Raw genomic sequence first — 16816 nt, 5'->3', positions numbered from 1 at the left:
GGTCCCGACCCTAACCCTGACCCAGCTCTGAACGGTCCCAACCCTAACCCAGCTCTGAACGGTCCCAACCCTAACCCTAAGCCAGCTCTGAATGGTCTTAATCCTAACCCAGCTCTGAACGGTCCCAACCCTAACCCTAAGCCAGCTCTGAACGGTCCTAACCCTAACCCAGCTCTGAACGGTCCCAACCCTAACCCAGCTCTGAACGGTCCCAACCCTAACCCAGCTCTGAACGGTCCCAACCCTAACCCAGTTTTGAACGGTCCCAACCCTAACCCTGACCCAGCTCTGAACGGTCCCAACCCTAACCCTAACCCAGCTCTGAACGGTCCCGACCCTAACCCAGCTCTGAATGGTCCTAACCCTAACCCAGCTCTGAACGGTCCCGACCCTAACCCTAACCAGAGCTCTGAACGGTTCTAACCCTAACCCAGCTCTGAACGGTCCCAACCCTAACCCAGCTCTGAATGGTCCCAACCCTAACCCAGCTCTGAACGGTCCCAACCCTGACCCAGCTCTGAACGGTCCCAACCCTAACCCTGACCCAGCTCTGAACGGTCCCAACCCTTACCCTAACCCAGCTCTGAACGGTCCCAACCCTAACCCAGCTCTGAACGGTCCCAACCCTGACCATGAACCCAGCTCTGAACGGTCCCAACCCTAACCCAGCTCTGAACGGTCCCAACCCTGACCCAGCTCTGAACGGTACCAACCCTGACCCAGCTCTGAACGGTCCCAACCCTGACCATGAACCCAGCTCTGAACGGTCCCAACCCTAACCCAGCTCTGAACGGTCCCAACCCTAACCCTGACCCAGCTCTGAACGGTCCCAACCCTAACCCAGCTCTGAACAGTCCCAACCCTGACCCAGCTCTGAACGGTCCCAACCCTAACCCTAACCCAGCTCTGAACGGTCCCAACCCTAACCCAGCTCTGAACGGTCCCGACCCTGACCATGAACCCAGCTCTGAACGGTCCCGACCCTGACCATGAACCCATCTCTGAACGGTCCCGACCCTAACCCTGACCCAGCTCTGAACGGTCCCGACCCTAACCCTAACCCAGCTCTGAATGGTCTTAACCCTAACCCAGCTCTGAACGGTCCCAACCCTAACCCAGCTCTGAACGGTCCTAACCCTGACCCTGACCCAGCTCTGAACGGTCCCAACCCTAACCCAACTCTGAACGGTCCCAACCCTAACCCAGCTCTGAACGGTCCCAACCCTGACCCTGACCCAGCTCTGAACGGTCCCAACCCTAACCCAGCTCTGAACGGTCCCAACCCTAAACCTGACCCAGCTCTGAACGGTCCCAACCCTGACCCAGCTCTGAACGGTCCCAACCCTGACCCAGCTCTGAACAGTCCTAACCCTTACCCAGCTCTGAACGGTCCCAACCCTGACCCAGCTCTGAACGGTCCCAACCCTAACCATGAACCCAGCTCTGAACGGTCCCAACCCTAACCCAGCTCTGAACGGTCCCAACCCTAACCCTAACCCAGCTCTGAACGGTCCCGACCCTAACCCTAACCAGAGCTCTGAACGGTTCTAACCCTAACCCAGCTCTGAACGGTCCCAACCCTAACCCAGCTCTGAATGGTCCCAACCCTAACCCAGCTCTGAACGGTCCCAACCCTAACCCAGCTCTGAACGGTCCCAACCCTAACCCTGACCCAGCTCTGAACGGTCCCAACCCTTACCCTAACCCAGCTCTGAACGGTCCCAACCCTAACCCAGCTCTGAACGGTCCCAACCCTGACCATGAACCCAGCTCTGAACGGTCCCAACCCTAACCCAGCTCTGAACGGTCCCAACCCTGACCCAGCTCTGAACGGTACCAACCCTGACCCAGCTCTGAACGGTCCCAACCCTGACCATGAACCCAGCTCTGAACGGTCCCAACCCTAACCCTGACCCAGCTCTGAACGGTCCCAACCCTAACCCAGCTCTGAACAGTCCCAACCCTGACCCAGCTCTGAACGGTCCCAACCCTAACCCTAACCCAGCTCTGAACGGTCCCAACCCTAACCCAGCTCTGAACGGTCCCGACCCTGACCATGAACCCAGCTCTGAACGGTCCCGACCCTAACCCTAACCCAGCTCTGAATGGTCTTAACCCTAACCCAGCTCTGAACGGTCCCAACCCTAACCCAGCTCTGAACGGTCCTAACCCTGACCCTGACCCAGCTCTGAACGGTCCCAACCCTAACCCAGCTCTGAACGGTCCCAACCCTAACCCAGCTCTGAACGGTCCCAACCCTGACCCTGACCCAGCTCTGAACGGTCCCAACCCTAACCCAGCTCTGAACGGTCCCAACCCTAAACCTGACCCAGCTCTGAACGGTCCCAACCCTGACCCAGCTCTGAACGGTCCCAACCCTGACCCAGCTCTGAACAGTCCTAACCCTTACCCAGCTCTGAACGGTCCCAACCCTGACCCAGCTCTGAACGGTCCCAACCCTAACCATGAACCCAGCTCTGAACGGTCCCAACCCTAACCCAGCTCTGAACGGTCCCAACCCTAACCCTAACCCAGCTCTGAACGGTCCCAACCCTAACCCTGACCCAGCTCTGAACGGTCCCAACCCTAACCCTTACCCAGCTCTGAACGGTCCCAACCCTAACCCTGACCCAGCTCTGAACGGTCCCAACCCTAACCCTGACCCAGCTCTGAACGGTCCCAACCCTAACCCTAACCCAGCTCTGAATGGTCCTGGAGACAATCACATGACTGACAATCAACAGCATCCCTGCGATGGTTTACTGACACACATTTAGTAAGTGTGTGTGTTAGTCTCTCTCTAACCAGGTCTTCGAGAGAGAAGAGGTGTGTGTCTGAGTCTTCAGGGAGGAGGGTCCTCAGCGCCTCAGCCAATGAAAACAGGTATTCAGTGTTCCGTCCGCTCGGTCCGACTGCATCTACAATCTGATTGGCTATCAGCTCCAGGGGGGCGGGACCCAGGTAGTCAGGGTTGTCATTAGAACCGATGTAGAGCAGAGCCTGGCTGGGTGCAGGGGGAGTGTCAGCGTGTCGTGTGGGGGTCACGGAGGGTCGGGGGTGAAAGTTCACTGCGATGACGCGATAACCGCCCTTCTCCCGGTGGTCAAGGTAACACTTCACTTCCTGCTCTCGGCCAGATGGCAGCTTATATGCCACGCCCCAGACACAACCCTGAGAGAGAGGAGAGAGAGAGAGAAGCCAAGTTATACCAGCCACGACCTTTACCAATAAAACTACCAGAGACCAATCACTGCCAATAGCAGGAGACACAGGGAGACATTCAGTGACGATTGGCGGCGAAGAGCTCGGAAAGTCCCAAATTTATCGAAATTATCAGCGGCGCAACTGTGCGATAACTAAATCAGAGGGAGGGTCTTGCTAGCTAGCTTTGACACTGCACTGGATAGGCTAGCAGCCAATGAGACGCTGTGCTGAATAGGCTAGCAGCCAATGAGACGCTGCGCTGAATAGGCTAGCAGCCAATGTGACGCTGCGCTGGATAGGCTAGCAGCCAATGAGACGCTGCGCTGGATAGGCTAGCAGCCAATGAGACGCTGCGCTGGATAGGCTAGCAGCCAATGAGACGCTGCGTTGAATAGGCTAGCCGCCAATGAGACGCTGTGCTGAATAGGCTAGCAGCCAATGAGACGCTGTACTGAATAGGCTAGCAGCCAATGAGACGCTGCGCTGGATAGGCTAGCAGCCAATGAGACGCTGTGCATGCTGTTTGGAAGCTACACTGACAAAGGGAGAACTGGCCAGCGGAGAGAAGGACAGAAGACAAATCTGAGGACATCTATATTAGAGGTCTGAGGGCCAGCATCTGGAATCAAAAATAATTGTATTAGTCACATGCGCCGAATACAACAGGTGTAGACCTCACAGTGAAATGCCGAATACAACAGGTGTAGACCTCACAGTGAAATCCTTCTTACAAGCCCTTAACTAACAATGCAGTTTAAAAAATACGAATAAGAAACAAAAGGGAACAAGTAATTAAAGAGCAGCAGTAAAATAACAATAGCGAGGCTATATACAGGGGGTACCAGTACAGAGTCAATGTGCGGGGGCACCAGTTAGTCGAGGTAAAATGGACAGTTGAAGTCGGAAGTTTACATACACCTTAGCCAAATACATTTAAACTCAGTTTTTCACAATTCCTGACATTTAATCGTAGTAAAAATGATTCCCTGTCTTAGGTCAGTTACATTTACATTTACATTTAAGTCATTTAGCAGACGCTCTTATCCAGAGCGACTTACAAATTGGTGCATTCACCTTATAATATCCAGTGGAACAACCACTTTACAATAGTGCGTCTAAATCTTTTAAGGGGGGGTTAGAAGGATTACTTTATCCTATCCCAGGTATTCCTTAAAGAGGTGGGGTTTCAGGTGTCTCCGGAAGGTGGTGATTGACTCCGCTGTCCTGGCGTCGTGAGGGAGCTTGTTCCACCATTGGGGTGCCAGAGCAGCGAACAGTTTTGACTGGGCTGAGCGGGAACTGTGCTTCCTCAGAGGTAGGGAGGCGAGCAGGCCAGAGGTGGATGAACGCAGTGCCCTTGTTTGGGTGTAGGGCCTGATCAGAGCCTGAAGGTACGGAGGTGCCGTTCCCCTCACAGCTCCGTAGGCAAGCACCATGGTCTTGTAGCGGATGCGAGCTTCGACTGGAAGCCAGTGGAGAGAGCGGAGGAGCGGGGTGACGTGAGAGAACTTGGGAAGGTTGAACACCAGACGGGCTGCGGCGTTCTGGATGAGTTGTAGGGGTTTAATGGCACAGGCAGGGAGCCCAGCCAACAACGAGTTGCAGTAATCCAGACGGGAGATGACAAGTGCCTGGATTAGGACCTGCGCCGCTTCCTGTGTGAGGCAGGGTCGTACTCTGCGAATGTTGTAGAGCATGAACCTACAGGATCGGGTCACCGCCTTGATGTTAGTGGAGAACGACAGGGTGTTGTCCAGGGTCACGCCGAGGCTCTTAGCACTCTGGGAGGAGGACACAAGGGAGTTGTCAACCGTGATGGCGAGATCATGGAACGGGCAGTCCTTCCCCGGGAGGAAGAGCAGCTCCGTCTTGCCGAGGTTCAGCTTGAGGTGGTGATCCGTCATCCACACTGATATGTCTGCCAGACATGCAGAGATGCGATTCGCCACCTGGTTGTCAGAAGGGGGAAAGGAGAAGATTAATTGTGTGTCATCTGCATAGCAATGATATGAGAGACCATGTGAGGATATGACAGAGCCAAGTGACTTGGTGTATAGCGAGAATAGGAGTGGGCCTAGAACAGAGCCCTGGGGGACACCAGTGGTGAGAGCACGTGGTGCGGAGACAGATTCTCGCCACGCCACCTGGTAGGAGCGACCTGTCAGGTAGGACGCAATCCAAGCGTGTGCCGTGCCGGAGATGCCCAGCTCAGAGAGGGTGGAGAGGAGGATCTGATGGTTCACGGTATCAAAGGCAGCAGATAGGTCTAGAAGGATGAGAGCTGAGGAGAGAGAGTTAGCTTTAGCAGTGCGGAGAGCCTCCGTGACACAGAGAAGAGCAGTCTCAGTTGAATGCCCAGTCTTGAAACCTGACTGATTAGGATCAAGAAGGTCATTCTGAGAGAGATAGCAAGAGAGCTGGCCAAGGACGGCACGTTCAAGAGTTTTGGAGAGAAAGGAGAGAAGGGATACTGGTCTGTAGTTGTTGACATCGGAGGGATCGAGTGTAGGTTTTTTCAGAAGGGGTGCAACTCTCGCTCTCTTGAAGACGGAAGGGACGTAGCCAGCGGTCAAGGATGAGTTGATGAGCGAGGTGAGGTAGGGGAGAAGGTCTCCGGAAATGGTCTGGAGAAGAGAGGAGGGGATAGGGTCAAGTGGGCAGGTTGTTGGGCGGCCGGCCGTCACAAGACGCGAGATTTCATCTGGAGAGAGAGGGGAGAAAGAGGTCAAAGCACAGGGTAGGGCAGTGTGAGCAGGACCAGCGGTGTCGTTTGACTTAGCAAACGAGGATCGGATGTCGTCAAGGTAGCAAAGGTAGCAAAGAGGTAGCAAAGAGCTTCCTAGTGTTAGAGGCAGATGCTTGGAGTTTAGAGTGGTAGAAAGTGGCTTTAGCAGCAGAGACAGAAGAGGAAAATGTAGAGAGGAGGGAGTGAAAGGATGCCAGGTCCGCAGGGAGGCGAGTTTTCCTCCATTTCCGCTCGGCTGCCCGGAGCCCTGTTCTGTGAGCTCGCAGTGAGTCGTCGAGCCACGGAGCAGGAGGGGAGGACCGAGCCGGCCTGGAGGATAGGGGACAGAGGAAATCAAAGGATGCAGAAAGGGAGGAGAGGAGGGTTGAGGAGGCAGAATCAGGAGATAGGTTGGAGAAGGTTTGAGCAGAGGGAAGAGATGATAGGATGGAAGAGGAGAGAGTAGCGGGAGAGAGAGAGCGAAGGTTGGGACGGCGCAATACCATCCGAGTAGGGGCAGAGTGAGAAGTGTTGGATGAGAGCGAGAGGGAAAAGGATACAAGGTAGTGGTCGGAGACTTGGAGGGGAGTTGCAATGAGATTAGTGGAAGAACAGCATCTAGTAAAGATGAGGTCAAGCGTATTGCCTGCCTTGTGAGTAGGGGGGGAAGGTGAGAGGGTGAGGTCGAAAGAGGAGAGGAGTAGAAAGAAGGAGGCAGAGAGGAATGAGTCAAAGGTAGACGTGGGGAGGTTAAAGTCACCCAGAACTGTGAGAGGTGAGCCATCCTCAGGAAAGGAACTTATCAAGGCGTCAAGCTCATTGATGAACTCTCCAAGGGAACCTGGAGGGCGATAAATGATAAGGATGTTAAGCTTGAAAGGGCTGGTAACTGTGACAGCATGGAATTCAAATGAGGAGATAGACAGATGGGTCAGGGGAGAAAGAGAGAATGTCCACTTGGGAGAGATGAGGATTCCAGTGCCACCACCCCGCTGGCTCGATGCTCTAGGGGTATGCGAGAACACGTAGTCAGACGAGGAGAGAGCAGTAGGAGTAGCAGTGTTATCTGTGGTAATCCATGTTTCCGTCAGCGCCAGGAAGTCTAGGGACTGGAGGGTAGCATAGGCTGAGATGAACTCAGCCTTGTTGGCCGCAGACCGGCAGTTCCAGAGGCTGCCGGAGACCTGGAACTCCACGTGGGTCGTGCGCGCTGGGACCACCAGGATAGAGTGGCAGCGGCCACGCGGTGTGGAGCGTTTGTATGGCCTGTGCAGAGGGGAGAGAACAGGGATAGACAGACACATAGTAGACAAGCTACAGAAGAGGCTATGCTAATGCAAAGGAGATTGGAATGACAAGTGGACTACACGTCTCGAATGTTCAGAAAGTTAAGCTTACGTTGCAAAAATCTTATTGACTAAAATGATACAGTACTGCTGGCTGGTGGAGTAGGCTAGCTAGCAGTGGCTGCGTTGTTGACTTTGAACGTGTAGCTGGCTAGGTAACCTCGATAGTTTCAGTACTACACCTTGTCATGATACAAAGCAACTTTGTAGCTAGCCAGTTAGGATCACCACTTTATTTTAAGAATATGAAATGTCAGAATAATAGTAGAGAGAATGATTTATTTCAGCTTCTATTTCTTTCATCACATTCCCAGTGGGTCAGAAGTTTACATACACTCAATTAGTATTTGGTAGCATTGCCTTTAAATTGTTTAACTTGGGTCAAACATTTCAGGTAGCCTTTCACAAGCTTCCCACAATAAGTTGGATGAATTTTGGCCCATTCCTCCTGACAGAGCTGGTGTAACTGAGTCAGGTTTATAGGCCTCCTTGCTCGCACACGCTTTTTCAGTGGCCACCATTTTTCAGTGATGTCCACTCCAATACCTTGACTTTGTTGTCCTTAAGCCATTTTGCCACAACTTTGGAAGCATGCTTCTTCCTGACAGATGTCTTGAGATGTTGCTTCAATATATCCACATAATTTTCCTCCTCATGATTCCATCTATTTTGTGCAGTGCACCAGTCCCTCCTGCAGTAAAGCACCCCCACAACATGATGCTGCCACCCCCGTGCTTCACGGTTGGGATGGTGTTCTTCGGCATGCAAGACTCCCCCTTTTTCCTCCAAACATAACGATGGTCATTATGGCCAAACAGTTCTATTTCATCAGACCAGAGGACGTTTCTCCAAAAAGTACAATCTTTGTCCCCATGTGCAGTTGCAAACCGTAGTCTGGCTTTTTTATGGCGGTTTTGGAGCAGTGGCTTCTTCCTTGCTGAGCGGACTTTCAGTTTATGTCGATATAGGACTAGTTTTACTGTGGATATAGATACTTTTGTACCTGTTTCCTCCAGCATCTTCACAAGGTCCTTTGCTGTTGTTCTGGGATTGATTTGCACTTTTCGCACCAAAGTACGTTCATCTCTAGGAGACAGAACGTGTCTCCTTCCTGAGCGGTATGACGGCTGCATGGTCCCATGGTGTTTATACTTGCGTACTATTGTTTGTACAGATGAACGTGGTACCTTCAGGCATTTGGAAATTGCTCCCAAGGATGAACCAGACTTGTGGAGGTCTACCATTTATTTTTCTGAGGTCTTGGCTGATTTCTTTTGATTTTCCCATAATGTCAAGCAAAGAGGCACTGAGTTTGAAGGTAGGCCTTGAAATACATCCACAGGTACACCTCCGATTGACTCAAATGATGTCAATTAGCCTATCAGAATCTTCTAAAGCCATGACATCATTTTCTGGAATTTTCCAAGCTGTTTAAAGCCACAGTCAACTTAGTGTATGTAAACTTCTGACCCACTGGAATTGTGATACAGTGAAGTATAAGTGAAATAATCTGTAAACAATTGTTGGAAAAATTACTTGTGTCATGCACAAAGTAGATGTCCTAACCGACTTGCCAAAACTATAGTTTGTTAACAAGAAATTTGTGGAGTGGTTGAAAAACGAGTTTTAATGACTCCAACCTAAGTGTATGTAAACTTTCCAAAATCAACTGTACATGTAGGTTATTAAAGTGACTATACATTGATAATAACAGAGAGTAGCAGCGGCGTAAGAGGAGGTGGGGGGGCAATCCAAATAGTCTGGGTAGCCATTTGATTAGATGTTCAGGAGTCATATGGCTTGGGGGTAGAAGCTGTTTAGATCCTTGGACCTAGACTGTAACAGCGTTGCTTCTATCCCTCTTACCTACCACTCCACAAAAGACGCGGTCCTTGCAGAGCAAGTGAAACAATTACTTCATAATGCTGACAAGGAGGGGATGGCTGCCGTTTTACAGGCTCCTAACCAACTGTGCCATTTTGTTTATTTTTTTCCGCATTGTTTGTAACTCATTTTGACAACACCTTTTCCCTCTCAGAGGGGACTGAAAAGATTTGGCATGGGTCCCCAGAACCTCACGGCCCAGTACATCCCTGGGGCCAAGCTTCCTGACATCCGGGACCTATATACCAGGCGGTGTCAGAGGAAGGCCCTAAAAATGGTCAAAGACTTGTCACCCAAGCCATAGACTGTTCTCTATGCTACCGCACGGCAAGCGGTACCAGAGCGCCAAGTCTAGGTCCAAATGGCTCCTTAACAGCTTCTACCCCCAAGCCATCAGACTGCTACACAATTAATCAAATGGCTACCCAGACTATTTACATTGTCCCCCCCCTTCCCTTTGTTTTTACACTGCTGCTACTCGCTGTTTATTATGTATGCATAGTCACTTTACAAATTACCTCGACTAACCTGTACCCCGCACATTGACTCGGTACCGGTGCCCCCTGTATATAGCCTCGTTATTGTTATGTCATTTTCTCGTGTTACTTTTCGATTTAATTTTTGTACTTTACTTTATTTAGTAAATATTTTCTTAACTTTATTTCTTGAACTGCATTGTTGGTTAATAAAGGCTTGTAAGTAAGCATTTCACTGTAAGGTTGTATTCGGCACATGGGGCGGCTGGTAGCCTAGTGGTTAGAGCGTTGGACTAGTTGCCATTTCACACCTGGTACATTACCACACAAACACACAGGTGTAAGTAACTAGGTGGCAGCTCACCTCTGGGTCCTCCACCAGAGTCACGACTCGGCCAGGCTGAAAAGAGAGGACATGGAGGAGCAGATTGAGCTTTAATAAATACAACATTTTAAAAAGATCAACAACACTGAGCCTTCAGTCACCATATTACAGTTCTGATGCTGTAGAGCAGTTATGTAGCTAGCTGGATATCACCACTAGTCAACATAGACTATTACTGAATAATAAACTCACACTACCTTCACTTGTCACCAATAGAGACTGATACGTCACCTTGCCTGGCACTCCCCTGTGGTCCGTGCTGCCTTGCCAGAAGCGCCGGCTGAAGCCTATAATGTAGCCCATCCGCTTCTCCTCATAGGGAAAATCCACCTTCCAGATCAGAGAGCCATAACCGAACACCCACATAGCTACTGTACCTGTCTGGCTAACTGGCACACCTCACGTAGCGTGTACTGTCAAACGTTTACTTTTTAGCACTATACACCACCATCTTCGCTGTTTGTCACAGCTGTTACAGTACTGCATTCACAACGGAGCTCAATGTCGTGACCAGCTACTACTGTACTGCATTCACAACGGAACTCAATGTCGTGACCAGCTACTACTGTACTGCATTCACAACGGAGCTCAATGTCGTGACCAGCTACTACTGTACTGCATTCACAACGGAGCTCAATGTCGTGACCAGCTACTACTGTACTGCATTCACAACGGAGCTCAATGTCGTGACCTGCTACTTCTGTCTCAAGCAACCAGAAATTCGACACGTGATAGTCAGACACAACTTGCTCGCCCAGACTTTGCTTGCCAGGCATTAGTAATCAACCATCACCAAATTCAATCTGCACTCAAAATCAAGTCAAAGTTGAATCGTCACGTTTACAGGATACAGCAGGGGTGTAATCATGATGCCGATTCTGTTGCAAAACGTTTCTGTTTCTGTGACATGGGCAGCGCCAATGAGAAAGGTTACATGCATATAATAATCCGATTATTGTGGATAGTCGGATTAATATAATAGTTGATCTAAACGTTTACATGCGTTGCCTAATAATCATGTTTACATGGACACATCTGAAATCAGGCTACATAATGGTACAATGATAAATGCAGAAAATCGCCAATCAAAATACATTTTCTACCACAGCGACAACGTTATTCCTGGGAAGTATATTTGATTCTCAGTTCGGACATGTAACGTTTGTTTATCATAACTATTTCTAAGACGCAAACTTTCAGTTGTTCCGAACTCACTTCACTCGCGCTAGAGCACCTTACTCTGTTTATCTCAATCACCTGTTTTTCTGAGCAATCTTTCAAATTATTAGGACATGTAAACACCTTACTCTGTTTATCTCAATCACCTGTTTTTCTGAGCTATCTTTCAAATTATTAGGACATGTAAACGCCTTACTCTGCTTATCTCAATCACCTGTTTTTCTGAGCAATCTTTCAAATTATTAGCACATGTAAACACCTTAAATACACTGACGAAACGCCAATTAAGGTGTTTACATGTCCTAATAATTTGAAAGATTGCTCAGAAAACCATGTGTTTTAACCAGTGTATACTTCGATTTTGTCCTTATGCCGATTAAGATAAACAGAGTAAGGTGTTTACATGACTATTGCATAATCTGCCTACAGCCATAATCAGTTTAATATTAAATTATTCCTGCGCATGTAAACAAACTCATTGAGGCTATCTCCATTTTGAAGTAGTCCATGTTCTTCTTCATGACAGGCTGATCCCTCCTGATGACCCGGTTGGACATGACTCCAGAAGGGTCACCAGAAGGGTTCAGCCAATGAAGCCGGAAGTCCCACCAGTTAACTACATTAAAATGGTGAAAGCCCTCAATGGCGACGCCCATGCTAGTATGGCCCTTTCCCCACTGAAGAGGCCTTTATCATTCTCTATGGTCCGTTGCAGTTTTGGTTCCATTTTCTCTGTTTGCTTCGGTTTGGTAAACGGTTTCCGTAATGAAAACACCCAGGGTGGAAATGGGGCAGTGAAAGGCTTACTTGCAAGCTCTCCTCAACAGTGCAGTCCCCAATACAAATATCAATAATACAAAATATGACAAGTATTACAAAGTTGTATAGCCTACATAGTAATAAAACTGGTTGTGGTAGAATATATACAAATCAAGTGTTATTTGTCACATGCGCCGAATACAACAGGGGTAGACCTTACAGTGAAATGCTTACTTACAAGCCCTTAACCAACAATGCAGTTAAGAAAAATACCTTAAAAATTAAAGTAACAAAGAATTTAAATAGCAGCAGTAACTTAAGAATAGCGAGGCTATATACAGGGGGTACTGGTACAGAGTCAATGTGGAGGCTATATACAGGGGGTACCGGTACAGAGTCAATGTGGAGGCTATATACAGGGGGTACCGGTACAGAGTCAATGTGGAGGCTATATACAGGGGGTACCGGTACAGAGTCAATGTGGAGGCTGTCATGTCTTCCCTGTAGCTCAGTTGGTAGAGCATGGTGTTTGCAACACCAGGGTTGTGGGTTTGATTCCCACGGGGGGCCAGCACAGAAAAAAAAAAAAAAAAATGTATGAAATTGTATGAAATGTATGCATTCACTACTGTTAGTCGCTCTGGATTAGAGCGTCTGCTAAATGATGTAAATGTTAAGTGATATGACATGCTAACCTATAAAATCCTTTCTCTGTAATTAATATTACCTGATTAAGCTAATCATGTAAATGTAATTAACTAGAAAGTCGGGGCACCACGGAAGAATGTTTATAGAGCCGTTATCTTCCGAATAAACTCTTAAAATACTTAGTCATATTTTACATCGATAGCAGTCAATATTAACCCTTATCTTATTTTCAGTCTCATAATGAAAGTTGTAAATTCTTGGCTATCTTCACGAACCCTGGCTAACAAGTTGAATCAGCAATACAAAATTGGGTTTAATTATTTATTTACTAAATACCTAAACTAATCACACAGAATTACAAATACACCGAATACAAATGATGTCATACATGATGGCTGGTTACACAAAGGAAAGGGGGTTGGGCTTGAATGAAAGAGCGGGAAGACTTAGGAACAAAGAAACAGCAGCTATGCTATCGTAAATACATTATCTTATGCATTCTAAATTACCGCCCATTTAGAAAAGGAAAATGCAATAAATATTTACTCTGAGCTGCGCTTCGGTAGATTGATCGTAGATGCTGGCCGGGTTGGCCAACAGATCTTCCTGTCCTCGGAAGAATGTCTCTGGTGGTAAATTGGATACGTGGTGGTATCTTTGTCTGTCTGTTAGACTGGATCCGTTGTCCGTCCTTTCCTAGCCCCCGTCTACAGCGGCCGCTGCTAACTCAACGGCTAGGAAGTATCACTTCTGTAGTGAATAAGCTCAAAGTTCATACCATTCGCCACCAAAGCTCACGCCGAGGTTGGCTTAGTTCTGTACTTGACGTGTGTCCTTCTAATGTAGAGGCTGCAGACCTCACGTACTGGAACAATGGTTATCTTTTCGTCAAAGGCTTATATAGTGGAGAGGGGGAAGGATGTGTTTCATCGTTTATAACCCCTGTCTCTTCACAGGGGTGGGCCACTGATCAAGCAGGGCACTTTCCTTATGAAAACCCAATTAAAATTACATTTAATCTCCTAACAAACAATTTCAATATCAAACATTTCAATTGCATAACAATTCCATGTTACTCTGATAACTAGAGGGTGTATACTTTCTCAGGTACAGTTTATGTCATCCTGTCATCAGTCATAATGTCTCAGATGACAACCGAACTGACATCCATACTCATTACGTTCCCAAGCATATTTCCAACTGGTTTTATTACCAAAATATGGTTCCTTTTCCCCATTTGTTTGATGTTCCCAGACTCTCTATATTTAACACAGGCTATTCAAGTCCTTCAGTAGGGTCAGAAAGAGAGGGGAAGGGAGAAAGGTATTTATGGGGGGGTCATAAACCTTACCCACAGGCCAACGTCATGACAAGGCTATATACAGGGGGTACCGGTACAGAGTCAATGTGGAGGCTATATACAGGGGGTACCGGTACAGAGACAATGTGGAGGCTATATACAGGGGGTACCGGTACAGAGTCAATGTGGAGGCTATATACAGGGGGTACCGGTACAGAGTCAATGTGGAGGCCATATACAGGGGATACTGGTACAGAGTCAATGTGGAGGCTATATACAGGGGGTACCGGTACAGAGTCAATGTGGAGGCTATATACAGGATATACCGGTACAGAGTCAATGTGGAGGCTATATACAGGGGGTACCGGTACAGAGTCAATGTGGAGGCTATATACAGGGGGTACTGGTACAGAGTCAATGTGGAGGCTATATACAGGGGGTACCGGTACAGAGTCAATGTGGAGGCTATATACAGGGGGTACCGGTACAGAGTCAATGTGGAGGCTATATACAGGGGATACTGGTACAGAGTCAATGTGGAGGCTATATACAGGGGGTACCGGTACAGAGTCAATGTGGAGGCTATATACAGGGGATACCGGTACAGAGTCAATGTGGAGGCTATATACAGGGGGTACCAGTACAGAGTCAATGTGGAGGCTATATACAGGGGATACCAGTACAGAGTCAATGTGGAGGCTATATACAGGGGGTACCGGTACAGAGTCAATGTGGAGGCTATATACAGGGGGTACCGGTACCGAGTCAATGTGGAGGCTATATACAGGGGATACCAGCCTATGTATGACTCTCAATCAGCAACAACAATCTACACCTGTTCCTGATTGAGAGCCATACACAGCCGAAACAAAGAAAACCACCAACATAGAAAAAGAAACCTAGAACGCCCACCCATGTCACACCCTGGCCTAACCAATAATAGAGAACAAAAAACCCTCTCTATGGCCAGGGCGTTACAAGTTGAAGTCGGAAGTTTACATACACCGAAGCCAAATACATTTAAACTCAGTTTTTCACAACTCCTGACATTTAATCCTAGTAAAAATGCCCTGTCTCAGGTCAGTGGCTTCTCTCTTGCTGAGCGGCCTTTCAGGTTATGTCGATATATGTCTTGTTTTACTGTGGATATAGATACTTTTGTGCGGGCTATAAAACAAGACATATATCGACATAACCTGAAAGGCTGCTCAGCAAGGAAGAAGCCACTGCTCCAAAACCGCCATAAAAAAAGCCAGACTACGGTTTGCAACTGCACATGGGGACAAAGATTGTACTTTTTGGAGAAATGTCCTCTGCTCTGATGAAACAAAAATAGAACTGATTCCTCCAGCATCTTCACAAGGTCCTTTGCTGTTATTCTGGGATTGATTTGCACTTTTCGCACCAAAGTACGTACATCTCTAGGAGACAGAACGCGTCTCCTTCCTGAGCGGTATGACGGCTGCGTGGTCCCATGGTGTTTATACTTGCGTACTATTGTTTGTACAGATGAACATGGTACCTTCAGGGTTTTGGAAATTGCTTCCAATGATGAACCAGACTTGTGAAGGCCTACAATTGTTTTTCTGAAGTCTTGGCTGATTTCTTTTGATTTTCCCAATACATCCACAGGTACACCTCTAATTGACTCAAATTATGTCAATTAGCCTATCAGAAGCTTCTAAAGCCATGACATCATTTTCTGGAATTTTCCAAGCTATTTAAAGGCACAGTCAAGTTAGTGTATGTAAACTTCTGACCCACTGGAATTGTGATACAGTGAATTATAAGTGAAATAATCTGTCTGTAAACGATTGTTGGAAAAATGACTTGTGTCATGCACAAAGTAGATGTCCTAACCGACTTGCCAAAACTATACTTTGTTAACAAGAAATTTGTGAAGTGGTTGAAAAACGAGTTTTAATGACTCCAACCTAAGTGTATGTAAACTTCCAACTTCAACTGTATGTACATGTAGGTAGAGTTATTAAAGTGACTATGCATAAATAATTACAGAGAGTATCATCAGCATAAAAGAGGGGGTGGGGCAATGCAAAAAGTCTGGGTAGCCATTTGATTAGATGTTCAGGAGTCTTATGGCTTGGGGGTAGAAGCTGTTTAGAAGCCTCTTGGACCTAGACTTGGCACTCCGGTACCGCTTGCCGTGCGGTAGCAGAGAGAACAGTTCATTACTAGGGTGGCTGGAGTCTTTGACATTTTTAGGGCCTTCCTCTGACACCGCCTAGTATATAGGTCCCGGATGTCAGGAAGGTTGGTCCCAGGGATGTACTGGGCCGTACGCACTACCCTCTGTACCAGGCAGTGATGCAACCAGTCAGGATGCTCTCGATGGTGCAGCTGTAGAACCTTTTGAGGATCTGAGGACCCATGCCAAATCTTTTCAGTCTCCTGAGGGGGAATTGGTTTTGTCGTGCCCTCTTCACGACTGTCTATGTGTGCTTGGACCATGTTAGTTGGTGATGTGGACACCAATGAACTTGAAGCTCTCAACACAATAGGATATAGAGTATAAAATTATGAAATGTGTTTTGTCAAGTAGGTTTATTCTTATTTAAAAGTAATAAACACACACGCACTCAGTTGAGCAAACTATTTAAAAAATACAATAATCATTGAATTGATAGTGGGAAATAAATATATTATTTCAATAATCCAATCATTGTTGAAAGGTAGAAATGCATGATTCGAAAAAATTACTCCTTTATGTTCCAATAGCTTGTTCTTGTGAGCGCGTCTGAAGGCTGCTCCAAAACTTCAGTCGTGAGCGGGACAGCTCTTTCGAGAAAATGCATTTTTTTTCATTTAGGTTCGTTCAAACATGTCAAACGTTGTATAACATAAATCTTTAGGGCCTTTTTCAACCAGAGCTCCAATAAGATTCAAGGGGGA

At 47.7% G+C, this 16816-nt stretch overlaps 1 protein-coding gene across 1 annotated transcript; it reads right to left on the bottom strand.

Annotated features, from left to right (window-relative positions):
- Positions 1-2634: 2634 nt before the first annotated feature.
- Positions 2635-10769, bottom strand: chac2 (ChaC, cation transport regulator homolog 2 (E. coli)). The gene is made up of 3 exons (XM_045701249.1): positions 10252-10769; positions 10000-10035; positions 2635-3171 (listed from the first exon to the last, which is right to left on the bottom strand). The coding sequence occupies exons 1-3, from the start codon at positions 10384-10386 to the stop codon at positions 2692-2694; spliced, it is 651 nt and encodes a 216-aa protein (XP_045557205.1). The 5' UTR covers positions 10387-10769; the 3' UTR covers positions 2635-2691.
- Between the last annotated feature and the right edge of the window lie 6047 nt (positions 10770-16816).

This window comes from Salmo salar, chromosome ssa18 (assembly GCF_905237065.1).
Source record: "Salmo salar chromosome ssa18, Ssal_v3.1, whole genome shotgun sequence".
NCBI lineage: Eukaryota > Metazoa > Chordata > Actinopteri > Salmoniformes > Salmonidae > Salmo > Salmo salar.
The sequence above is the reverse complement of the archived record's forward strand: the minus strand, read 5'-3'. Positions and strand labels throughout refer to the sequence as shown.

Excerpts from the sequence above, each read along its gene's own strand:
- chac2 (XM_045701249.1), bottom strand. The coding sequence starts at position 10,386 with ATGTGGGTGTTCGGTTATGGCTCTCTGATCTGGAAGGTGGATTTTCCC. Across the intron at positions 10,036-10,251 it reads ACAGGGGAGTGCCAGGCAAG|CCTGGCCGAGTCGTGACTCT; the intron begins GTGACGTATCAG and ends CTCTCTTTTCAG. Across the intron at positions 3,172-9,999 it reads CTCTGGTGGAGGACCCAGAG|GGTTGTGTCTGGGGCGTGGC; the intron begins GTGAGCTGCCAC and ends CCTCTCTCTCAG.